Source organism: Ptychodera flava, chromosome 16, assembly GCF_041260155.1.
Source record: "Ptychodera flava strain L36383 chromosome 16, AS_Pfla_20210202, whole genome shotgun sequence".
In the NCBI taxonomy this organism is placed as follows: Eukaryota; Metazoa; Hemichordata; class Enteropneusta; family Ptychoderidae; genus Ptychodera; species Ptychodera flava.
This window is the reverse complement of record NC_091943.1, coordinates 30,135,284-30,147,425: the sequence shown is the minus strand read 5'-3', so window position 1 is coordinate 30,147,425 and position 12,142 is coordinate 30,135,284. Positions and strand designations below refer to the sequence as shown.

At 37.2% G+C, this 12,142-nt stretch overlaps 2 protein-coding genes across 2 annotated transcripts in view; one reads left to right on the top strand and one right to left on the bottom strand.

Annotated features, from left to right (window-relative positions):
- The window catches only part of LOC139114533 (NADPH-dependent diflavin oxidoreductase 1-like), an 18,599-nt gene extending 10,589 nt beyond the window's left edge, over window positions 1–8,010 (top strand). Inside the window, exons 5-14 of the mRNA XM_070676320.1 lie at window positions 422–520; window positions 979–1,080; window positions 1,584–1,805; window positions 2,798–2,919; window positions 3,605–3,777; window positions 4,412–4,567; window positions 4,829–4,943; window positions 5,908–6,054; window positions 6,610–6,823; window positions 7,398–8,010. Coding sequence (XP_070532421.1) covers window positions 422–520; window positions 979–1,080; window positions 1,584–1,805; window positions 2,798–2,919; window positions 3,605–3,777; window positions 4,412–4,567; window positions 4,829–4,943; window positions 5,908–6,054; window positions 6,610–6,823; window positions 7,398–7,542 — 1,495 coding nt within the window. The 3' untranslated portion in view covers window positions 7,543–8,010. The remainder of the gene's footprint in view (window positions 1–421; window positions 521–978; window positions 1,081–1,583; window positions 1,806–2,797; window positions 2,920–3,604; window positions 3,778–4,411; window positions 4,568–4,828; window positions 4,944–5,907; window positions 6,055–6,609; window positions 6,824–7,397) is intronic.
- LOC139114532 (gem-associated protein 4-like) overlaps window positions 7,940–12,142 on the bottom strand; it is a 16,297-nt gene continuing 12,094 nt past the window's right edge. Inside the window, exons 8-14 of the mRNA XM_070676319.1 lie at window positions 11,644–12,019; window positions 11,115–11,230; window positions 10,215–10,296; window positions 9,864–9,946; window positions 9,436–9,637; window positions 9,031–9,164; window positions 7,940–8,476 (exon numbers count right to left, since the gene is read on the bottom strand). Coding sequence (XP_070532420.1) covers window positions 8,174–8,476; window positions 9,031–9,164; window positions 9,436–9,637; window positions 9,864–9,946; window positions 10,215–10,296; window positions 11,115–11,230; window positions 11,644–12,019 — 1,296 coding nt within the window. The 3' untranslated portion in view covers window positions 7,940–8,173. The remainder of the gene's footprint in view (window positions 8,477–9,030; window positions 9,165–9,435; window positions 9,638–9,863; window positions 9,947–10,214; window positions 10,297–11,114; window positions 11,231–11,643; window positions 12,020–12,142) is intronic.

Genomic DNA, 12,142 nt, shown 5'->3' with positions numbered 1-12,142 from the left:
CTGTCAACTTGATTTCCATTGCACATGAGTAAACAGAACATTTATAACACTTGAGATGCATATGTAATTATTATTACATTGTTCAACCTTTCACATCAGTACAGTACTATCAGCCTGTATTATCAACAATCTGGAGTAGTTTGACAGATGGATAGAGATATGTGTCATAAAGGATGGCAGTTTATAAGGACATCTGTCATCTCTTGATACTAGGTCTAAAAAGATGTTTATCTTGGTATTAAACATGTAATGACAAAGCAGGGTAATCTCACTTTTATATTCTATTGTTGAATGCATGTTGTAGCAGAATATTTCAGTGTTCTTGACTGTATTGTGGCATGTAGATGGCTAGAAATATGCTATGTATGGACATTCTGGCAGAGGAAACATGGCAGTCTGATTTCGATTCATTCCTTTTCAGATTCAATTTTGTTGCCAAAAGAATGCACAAAAGAATACAGCAGCTTGGTGGCACACCTCTCACAAATCTTGGATTGGCGGATGATCAACACGATCTGGGGTAAGATTCAGAATCAGATTCTTGGAAGTTTGAATTATAGGATTTGTCATGTTGGTTGATTTCAGATTGTTGAACTAGTGGAATAAACTTTAAAAATCCTACATTCTGTTCTGAACTGATCAAATTTGTAACTAATTAACGAAGTAATTGAGACTAATTTTTTTAAACTTTCTGTATCGCACATAGAAAATCACAACAACTGATTTGAAGTTCTCTTTCTGCAAACACTCAGACTTTCATAACATGCACACCCATAGTGACTGCGTTGCCTCTGTTTTTGCATCAAATGAACATCGCACTGTCTTAGTTATGTGCACATAAGTTTCTTTGCATTAAGCAAACGTAAAATGTTTCAGGAATTTGACGGTCCATACTTGAACATTAACTTTTACCCGGTTAAAGTGACATTGATGGCCAGAATAGTTAATGTGTCATGTTTTTCCTATTCACTCTTTCAGCCCAGATGCAGTGATAGACCCATGGCTCAAAGCATTATGGGATATAGTCCTTGACCTGCACCCACTTCCTCCAGGGAAAGAAATCATCAGTTCAGATATTTGGTAGGTACAAGGTAAAATGATTAACATCACATCCTTTCTGAGAAATATGGAAAATGTACAATGCATACTTCAGGCCATTGAATATTCTCTGTTTATAATTGGCTATGATCATTTGCATACTCAAGCAATGCATATTAATATGGCAGTATTTTGAATAAATGAATGAACATTTTGTAACAGAGCATGCACATTGTCCACTTTTCTCATAGAGTGTTTATTTCTGATGAATTTAATGTAAAATTATCTGTTCTACATTCAGTATTGCATTGGTAGAACCGGTCAAAATTTCTTGAAGAAAAAACTTTGTGGTGGATGATTATATTGATATACATGAATTTTGCAACTGTTTAAAAAATGATCAAAGTAGTTGTCATTCCCTCTTGCTCTTGGCTGCATACATTATCAGTCATAGCAACAGTTACACAAATCCAGAATCTTTATTTGCCAATTTTCTGAATCATAAGAAGTTACAGTAACAGCATTTTCAAATTTTGCTCTTTCAGCCCACCTTCGAAATTTGAAGTTGAATTTCATGAAGTTGCAAATGGACTCGAACAGTCATCAAATCCAACCACAAGCTTACTACAGAATTGTAGGAAACAGCAACCTCCAACCCAGCGAGATCCATTCTATGCCAGAATGATCAGTAATGTGAGAGCAACTGCTGAAGACCATTGGCAAGAAGTGAGACTGGCCAGGCTTGATATCACTGGATCAAATATCAGGTGATGAATTGTGTGAATTGTTACAGGCAAGACAGTTAGTTCACCGATATACACTGCAAATAATTATATTTCTCTTATCTGACCATTCAAGATAATTTACTCACCTGAACACAGGGCCCGTCTTTGTTCTGGTGTTAATTAATGCTTGTCTGACGGTACCTTTCATGATTAATTAACATGAACTTGCCCCTAAGATAGTGTTGAATTTTACTGTAGCATACATGTAGCTTGGACACAGCATTCTTTAGTTTTACCTCAAGGGATGTCTTACTATGTTTGTCATATTTTTAGTAAAGTAAGATGGAGGCCTAACACACAGCCGTGAGGCATTTTCATGAAAACATCTCAAAAAGAGGGATGGTACTCGTATATAGACTGAGGTATATACTTGGTCATGCATGGCATGTCTGGAAACTCAAGAGTATAAATCAGAATTTTGAAGACCTTACAAGTGTACCACACAGCTTCTAAAAGTCATTCAGATTGTGATGTTAGGGTATCTGTGTGTAACCTAAATGCATCTGATTAAAACAGTTAAAAGTTGTAACTTTATTATGTTTCTTTAGAATCTAGTATGTTTGATTACCCTTGATTTTTGTCTTGAAAGTATTATGAAGCCATTTACACACACTCAAAGCCTTGTCTTAACAATCACATTTACCTGAACTCAGAGCTATCAGAGTGGTAGTATAGCACAGTGTATTTCTGTGTCTTGAATCTGGAGTTCACAGTACACAATGTTTCTCAAATCTACAAAGTTTATCTAAATACAGGAGGGGAGAAGTTCAACAGGAGTTGGAATTCATGTCATATACAGTGGTCCCATAAAAAATGGTTTATTCAGTAAAGTAACAGCAGCACTTATGTCTGTACTATGATAGAATGTTCTGTACGAGACAGAAATCAAAAAGTAGAGCACTCCAACTCCACTCCTTCTATTCCTCATTTGATCAACATAATGAAGTATCAACGATGTTTATGTTTGTTCACAGTTATTCACCTGGTGATGTTGTCATGATAGAGCCTCAAAACTTACCAGACATGGTGGATGAATTCCTTGAACACTTACAGCTGGATCCAGATAAACTTGTCACACTACAACAAAACGATCCAGGTAAGGTGGACATGTGCATCAGTTGTATGTGGTCTACAAGTCTAATTGTCCATGTTTAATGTACCATGAAGAGACTGTAAACCAACCATCATTAGTCCATAATAGCCACCACCGTTCCTGGTTTTAAAATTATTTCACTGTCGACAGAAAATTTCACAGAAAATCTGCTCCACAAGATTGTTCACAGTGTACAGCATTATAGACTGTTAATGCAACTGCACAAATATAAGAGGTTAACAACTTTCTGATTGTGATACTGGGCAGCCAAGCTTACAGCCGGGTGTGTTGTCCCCTGCATCAGATGTAGCTTTTTATGAGAACAGAAATGCATGCTTGATTATGACAGAAAAATACCAACAAATTTACTGCATAGAATGAATACAGTAGTATGACAATAAACTATAATCTCAGTTTATAATAATGGTAAAACTTGTACGCATTATAGGTGAAGTGAGTTCCAAAATCTTAAAATTAGTCATGGCATCTTGAAAGAGGAAGCTTAGTGACAGGATATGTAATTTTCTCTTGTGTCACATATAAAAAGAAGAATATTCTTTCGTCACATGACTTTATAAAGCCTTTGACACATTTTCTTCATTGACGTTTGGAAATCGTAGTCTCTTTGCAAATTCTGCAAACTGAAATCACAGGGTTTGTTTCAAATCTGAGTTGTCGTAATTTTCAGACATTCCAATTCCATATCAACTACCTCAGCCATGCAGCATCAGACATCTAGTAACTCATTACTTTGATATCAATGGCATACCACGACGCTACTTCTTTGAGTTGCTGTCTCATCTCGCTGACAATGAACTTGAGAAAGAAAAGCTTCAAGAGTTTGCGTCAACTGAAGGACAGGTAATGTAAATTACAATTTCTGGTTCAAAAACTTGTTGAAAGACATTTTTTATCATTACTGCAAACCAAAAAGGTTCAAAACCAGAGGTGAGCAAATCCATTTTGTATTTGATGGTACCAGGGTCAGTATTAATGCAAGTCAAGGGGTTCTTCAGTCTGTTTTGCTAATCCTTCATTAGCTTTTCATCTTGCAAGTGCAACAGTATATTCATTGATGGAACAGCTAGATTGCCAGTTCCTCCCAATCAGTCCTGGTTCTCAGGCCACTGGACTTTCTTACCCCAAGTTGTGCTCTTTTTGGATTTTATGAACATCCCTGACTCCACACTTCCAAATCACTTTGAAAAGAGAAAAATTTGTTTTGCAGAATTGACATGTTATAAGACTAGTAATCTCTCACTGACAAAGTTTTGTTCATCCCAGGGTATACTTAAATTTGGTTGAATCTGTCAAAAAGTTATTCTTCTCTCTCTCATCAGAAACCATAGCTCTACCATGTGTAGGCACAATTTGCATGAATTAGTATTCTAGAATTGTGATATATCTCGAGAGATACTTTGATAATTCAGCACTTATTGTATCATTGTTTCTCATGCTAACAAAATGTGTATGTATGTTCCCTTATGCTTTACAGCAAGAATTATTCTCATATTGCAACCGTCCAAGGAGAACAACATTAGAAGTTTTACAAGATTTCCCACACGTCAGCAGTGCAATTCCCTTCAAGTATTTATTTGATCTCATACCTCCATTACAACCTAGAGCTTTCTCAATAGCTTCATCGCTACAGGTGAGTTGAATTTATCACAGGCAGTGACTCTAGGATGATACATATGTGTGATCTTTGATACAGTTTTACTGCCACCCCAGATGTAACTTGAGCTTCAACTTGGTGTCCTCACTTGGACATAGCAGACTTGTCAAGCCATGAAAAATAACTTCAAGGAATATTGCTGGGTGATCAGCAATGTTTTTGCTTTGTAAACCGATGAACTCTCTGAAATGAATGTTGATGTTCCCTCTGTCTTTATTTATTAACTGTATTAACCAGGCATGTCCAAATGAAATTCACATACTGGTCGCGGTGGTCAAGTACAAGACTAAACTTATGAAACCAAGACGTGGGGTGTTTTCGACTTGGCTGACAACTCTCAAGCCAGAAGAAGGTAAAATATCTTGTCTTTCAAACTATGTGAAGTTTAAGGTAAAGGGCGACGAATTCGGACGCGCACACGCTTTAGAACGTTTCTGCGCAGATTTAACTCCAGCCTGCCGCAAATGGGTTATTTTGTAGCGCATGTATTTGACATCACCTGTCATTGTTGAAATTGCGCTTTTACCTAATTTTTTGACTTTGTGTCTTAGAAATACATGTGACCTATAACCTTGTCATATTTTGACCCCTAGGATGCTCGTTTTTATTCAATATGAGCGAAAAATTAACATTTCTCTCCCATTTATATGGCGCAAAATACCCATTCACCTGGAGATATTGTAAAAAGTAGCGTGGTGACACCCTTTTATTAAAAGTGTAAACTAAATGGTATTATGTCAGGAGTTTATTCGCCAAGTTTGGTCAAAATGACACCATTAAAAGCGACAGGAAGAAAGTTCGAAAATTATGTAGTGATATAATTTCGATATCGTCATTTTGTAATCGATACTTATGTTAAAATTTCTTTACAAACATCATGAAAACAATACATTCGATAGATATGGATCTTAAGTCTTGGTATTTATTAAAATTAACTCATTTGCTAAGCGTTTTATAATTGCTTTCTTTAGTTTAAGTGAATTATATCATTTTTATTTATTTCTAACGACGCCATTTTAACGTCTGTTTCCATGGAAACGAGCGTGGTGACCCCCATTTTTTATTTCATTTTTGCACTTGCACAACTTCCAAGAATATTTGTGCAAAGTTTCAAGAAAATGACACCACAACCTAATTTTGACGTAATTCGTAGTACTTCACCTTAAGTGCAAAATTTGTCTGCCAATATTATGCATAAACCAAGAGTGGCACATGCTATCGAAATCAGCAGTTTTCTGTACGACACTAACACATCATAACTGATTTAAATGGACCCAACATTTCAATATGAATGACTTCATCCTTTCATTGATCAGGAACTGTAAGACTCCCTATCTGGGTGAAGAAAGGCACTATTACATTCCCCAGATCAGCTGACACACCGGTTATCATGGTTGGCCCGGGCACTGGTTGTGCACCATTCCGAGGATTCATACAGGAAAGAGCTGCAAACAATATTGGAGGTGAGATTGAAATGCCATGCACCTTCAGTGGGTGTGCATGTTATAGTATGTGCTGGTTTTATCTCAGGTGTGCAAAAGTTTCACCTCACATCATGTGTTACAGCCAATTTCAGCAGTGATTTGACAGTTTCTTGGTTACCTAAACTCTGATCTAAAAATCTAGGTAACTAACAATTTTTTTTATTGAAGTTTGTTCAATCATTACCTACTGTCGTCAGATCCTCAAAGACAAGAATAGCAAACACTGTATACAACAAAATGTCTGTAAACCAAGCCACTACGTGCAATGAAGGCATTTAAAAAACTTGCCTTTTGTAAGTGCTTACAATTGGCTTTTCAGTTGCTCTGAGAAATTATTTAAAACTTACACAGGGCAATTTTCAGGGTAACAGACAGATAGTATGCTTTGAGGTTACACTGGTAGCAGGCAACATTTGATGTACATTGTAACTTGCAGACAAGGACGAGGATATGATTTAAGTTTTTAAAGTGATATTTGATTGCACCGGCTACCCACGACAAAAGTAAAAGACATTTGAATCTCCGTCTTTGCAGGGAATACAATATTCTTTGGTTGTCGAAACAAAGACAAAGATTTCTTCTTTGAATCAGAATGGACAGAACTGGTCGGCAAAAAATTGTTACAGTTGTTCACGGCATTTTCAAGAGACCAAGAAGATAAGATTTACGTACAACACAGAATGGAAGAAAATCAGAGTTTGCTATGGGATCTGATTGACAAGCAGGGTGCCTGGTTCTGTCTGGCAGGGTAAGATGTATTTCTGTATTGTTGTACAGCTGATGAAATGGTTACAGTAGTATGCTATTGCTTGAGAAATTTTTAAGATGCTGTAAACTTTCATTTACATGAAGAACCACCATCTTTGTTGGTGTGCACTGATAGAGGAAGGCTGCTGCCACAGAAATAGCAGTGTGTTACAATTCCATAAGGACACTGCATTTTGTGGATTTTATCATAAATGTGCGCTGCTCACGATCTCACCCACCCTGTTTTCAGTCGTGTTTGTGGATCCTGGTACTGGGAGACAAGGGTAAGATGTGCACTCAACCCTTTCTCCACCATGGTTCGGTCCAACCCATCATTTCCAGTGGTGTACGTGAAACTGTATACAAGGAAGTCCTTCCCCACACCTATGATAATTTGGTGATGATTGGCAAATTTATTTGAGATTTTTGAATTCAAGTAATGAAGTTTTGGTGAAATGTACCTGCATATAGCCACATACCGGTACTTCAGCTATTCTCTTTGATCACTGAATAAACTTGCTCGTTCTGTGAACTGTTGCATTCTTCAATATCTGTCTGTGTGTGTTCCCTTGCAGAGATTCTAAACAAATGCCAAAAGGTGTCAACGATGCCCTGAAGACTGCAATCAAAAATGGTGGAAATCTTACTGACAGTGAAGTCGATGAATACATGAAAAGCCTTGAAAAAAGCAAACGATATCAAGCAGAGACTTGGTCATGATGAAAAACCACACTGTAACTTTATTATGTCAGTGATTTTGAAAACCCAAGTTCTACTGGTCTAGGATCAACAACGACTAAAGTTAATTTTACTGTAAATGTGACATGCATCATTGACACTATAAGAGATACTAGCGATGGACCAATGTTCTTGAATATCACATTTTCCACTCATTGCATTCATTGAAGGTCACAGAAACAACACTTCCTATATTGGTATTGAAACACCGAAAGCAGCATGAGATGCAGGGTCCATACAAATGTGGGAAAATATTTACATGTACTTTCAATGTAAACAACAAACACACTTTTCAGCCCCAACAAACAAATCCAAGCATCAACCAGAAAACTTCACATACATGAGAACAACAGTACTGTCAATACACTGAGAACAATAATTATCTCTGTTTACTTTGTGAGTAGCTTTATTATAACAATAAAGTCAATCTGTACATCGGTAGTCTAGAAATCATTCTCTGATTTTCAGGCTCTGTGACTCAAAAACTTCCAGTGGGTTGGGGCTTCGGAGTGCCAGCGCTTGACTTGTTCACTGGTATACACAGACATAATTGGTTGGGAAAGTCTTTTGATATTGCCTGACTAAAAATTCCATTTCTGTAACACAGTCTCACTTAATTTACCAATTGTGCACAGCTGATCAATTTCTGGTTTAGTGTTGCTCTCTGCTCACTAATTGGAACAATATGAATTGCTGAGATCATAGCTGTTCTCTGATTGGTCAGTTCACGCACATGTGTTTGCCCATTGGCTGATGTGGACTCCTCTATCATGCCAAGTAGCTCCAGAGATAGCACAAAGACATGTTCTGTTGCATCTTGAGGAATAATTGACATTGCCTGGCAGCTGTGACAGAATATTTGAGTCAATGCAAACCTGGAAGTGTATGATGTAGAAAACTTGTTTTCGGCCAGATCCTGCAAAGCAATGAGACAATAAGATTGTCTACAATTGTTGGCCACTTTCCAAAGACTGGAGTCATAATACCTGTGTTTTGGTGTTAAGTTTTAGAGTATAGATAGGGGTACCGATTTGATACTTAAATACTAGGGGGTATCTAGTTATCACAATGAGGGAACTCCATTTACCTGCAATATTGAAAATGCCAAACACACGTTTGATGGGTTGGAGGAGGGAACAATTTTATTTCCACACTTGGAGGTGGGGCAATTACGGTACTTGTATTTGGCAACATGAGTTAATCAATTATACACTTATCGGAAGGTAAAACAGAAACATGTGCATGTGAAAATTTTTTGATGTCAGAATTATCTCCCTGTCCCCATAGAACTTGCTTGTGGCAGAATAAGTAGTAAAGTGGTGGATTGTATGGTAGAGTCTAATCAGTTACACTGAGCATTTCCTCAGCATAATAGTATTTCAAGGAAATTCAACTTGATTTTTATGTCTACTGCAACTGATGTATCCACTGGTAATGAAAAAAGTGACTGCATAAAAGACCATTCTTTACCTTGATAGTTCCCGCATACATCTTAGTGACATGTCTCCATAGCGACAGTGATGTCCATTCCCCACAGGAAGAGTCTGAGAGGACCTCCAACACTGATGTCAATAACTGTGAGGTGCACAGAGAAATGTACGACCCTACCAAGGAAATAAAACAACACAGCAGTAGTACAAATTTTAGTAGAGCGTTACAATAAACCATTGAATCATACTTTCTCATGTGAAATCGGTAAATCTGGATATTTGAACTGGGTATGCATGTTGAAATAATCATTAAATGATCATGGATTTTTAATTCATTTATAATAAGTATAAACAATATTCGTATCCTGACCAGACATATTTGCCAGCATTGGTGGACAAATCATTATCATGTTCAACTAATTGATTCTTGAGGATTCTGATTTACCTTGAAACTCATGGAAAGGTAGCTGCTTCATGAACCTTGTACTGTATGGCACCCTCAGTGTCCCATCATGCATCAGCTCCTGTAAAACTGAAACAATGGTGTTCCATTCAGCCCTGGTGCATTGTGGGAGGACTTGAACCAGTGCGACCAAGAACTCTTTGTATAACTCTTCTGGTGGTGCCAAGTTGCCCCTCTTGAGATGCTAAATATGTGACAAAACAATTTTTTTTAAATCATTGATAAAGACAAAGATCTATCAAGCGTGCTCTGTTGAAAGTGAAAACATACACAAATGGTAAAATAGTGCCAATCTTAATATCATCTGAAGAAGATTCAAGGAGAAATTCATTATTTGATCAATGTTCACTGGAAACGCAATGTGTACTTTCATACTTCCAAATAAAAGAAAGTGTAACACTAGTACACACCTTGAGGAACACATCTGATATCTGCTTTGACACTCTGCAGCCCTGGACAAATGCAAGGAATCCACCAGATGTTACATCTTCACCTGTCAATACCGGAATGAGAAATGCATTGATAATATACATTGCATTGATGTCAAGGAATTACCAATGATTATGGATACTGGTAGATGAAATTTTTTGCAAATGCTGGATAACAACTAAATATTATGGTACGATGGCATTCGGCATGTTTGCTTTGTGCATTTTCATGGAGTCAATTTTAGAATTCATGGAAAATAAAGGTAACAATTATTAAAACTTGATGTACTTGGGTGTGGTGTACAGTGAAACACTGCAGACATGGACATTTACCTGTGGCATGGCTGTCTGCATTGAAGGGTTGCCAATGACTGCTTGATAAGTCACAGATATCATACAGCTCAGCTGGAACATTCTGAAAGACAACAAAAAGTAATTTTAGTGATGCTCAAATATTCACCAACACTACTGATGCCAAAATATTCACCAACACTAGTGATGCTAAAATATTCACCAACACTAGTGATGCTAAAATATTCACCAACACTAGTGATGCTAAAATATTCACCAACACTAGTGATGCCAAAATATTCACCAACACTAGTGATGCCAAAATATTCACCAACACTAGTGATGCCAAAATATTCACCAACACTAGTGATGCCAAAATATTCACCAACACTAGTGATGCCAAAATATTCACCAACACTAGTGATGCCAAAATATTCACCAACACTAGTGATGCCAAAATATTCACCAACACTAGTGATGCCAAAATATTCACCAACACTAGTGATGCCAAAATATTCACCAACACTGCCATTGAAGGAGATTTCATGTTGTTCAGGACGCTAACAAAATGCAGAAATTGTGTAACTTTGAAATCAAGAAATGATGAAAAGCTAGCACAAACAGGATATGCTGTATAGTATTTTCTTGTTATTGGGCAAACTGAAAACTTGTCTCTTATACCAATGGTACTTATGGCCAAGACCATGCACTGTTCACTGGATTGCAATGAGAAATACAAATTTTACAAGGAAACTCTCTAATCTCAGTGGACTAGAACAACATCCCAAGCTATTTCCCTACATATACTGGAACATCAATGTTGACAAGTTAAATATATGCGTTTCTAACGAGTATTCAGAAGTTTACTAAGCGACTGTAGCTAACACCTGCCAATACTGAATGCAATTACACAAGTTAGAGATTTAAAGATGGATTGCTTACTTGCTTGTGATCACAGTTAGTATCTTGAAGGAATTCTCTCAAGTGAAGACACACCAACCAATCCATACCCTCTAGTCTGTTTTGCAACCAAATAAGACCATTTCTGTCAACAAGTCCTATAATAGAAAGCACGTAGGCTCTCACCTGAATCTAAACATAGGACTATAAATTGAGAAAAGAGCTCTCTAAAGTGTTTTACAAATTTCAATGACCCAGTGCAAGAATGTGACTCAGATTTTACACATTATGAGAGTAACAGGAAGATAGGCTGGAAAAACCACTTTTTGACTCATACCAGTGGATATTGTTTCGTCCATGTTACATAATGATGTTACAGCCTTCAGAATTTTAAGGGGGTTGGATTAAAATTCAGTGAATAAAAATGTGCCAAAACCAGTTTTTGACTCCAAAATAATGAGCAATGCCACTGCAGCACTACGCTTTCCAAATCTGTCACTTTCCTCAATAGGAACAAAGTGTCAAGTCAAGACTGAATACAGCAACAAGCTGTCAATAATATGCGTACTACCTTTTGCAAGACCAATCTTCATAATTTCACTAATCTGATGAAGTAGGTCCACTGTCAGTTCCTTGATTTCCAACTTGCTACCATGGTAACCGTAGAAAGTATCCCACAAAACATTACACTCTTCCAACAGACTGCACATGCAAAGCATTATGGGATATGGGCTGAGGTCAATCAACCAACGACTCTCATCCAGTGATCCTGCAGTTTCCAAGGCAACTTTGAAAAGCAGCAATGCTGTGGAAGTTGGCAGAGTGTTGTCTGTTTGTTTGTAGTTTAAACTGAGGTACGGTAGGACACATGTCTTGACTAGTTCTTGAACATCCAGCAAAGGAGGATGTGTTAGTGGACTGGTCTGGTCTAAAGGTGATTGGAAGGGCTGGAAAAGAAATGAAAAAACTGACTTTACATTGGATACAATAATGGAGCAAGTTGTACCTACCTGAAATGCAATGTTTTGAAATGTACCATTACTTGTAAAAACATAATTGAATTTCATACT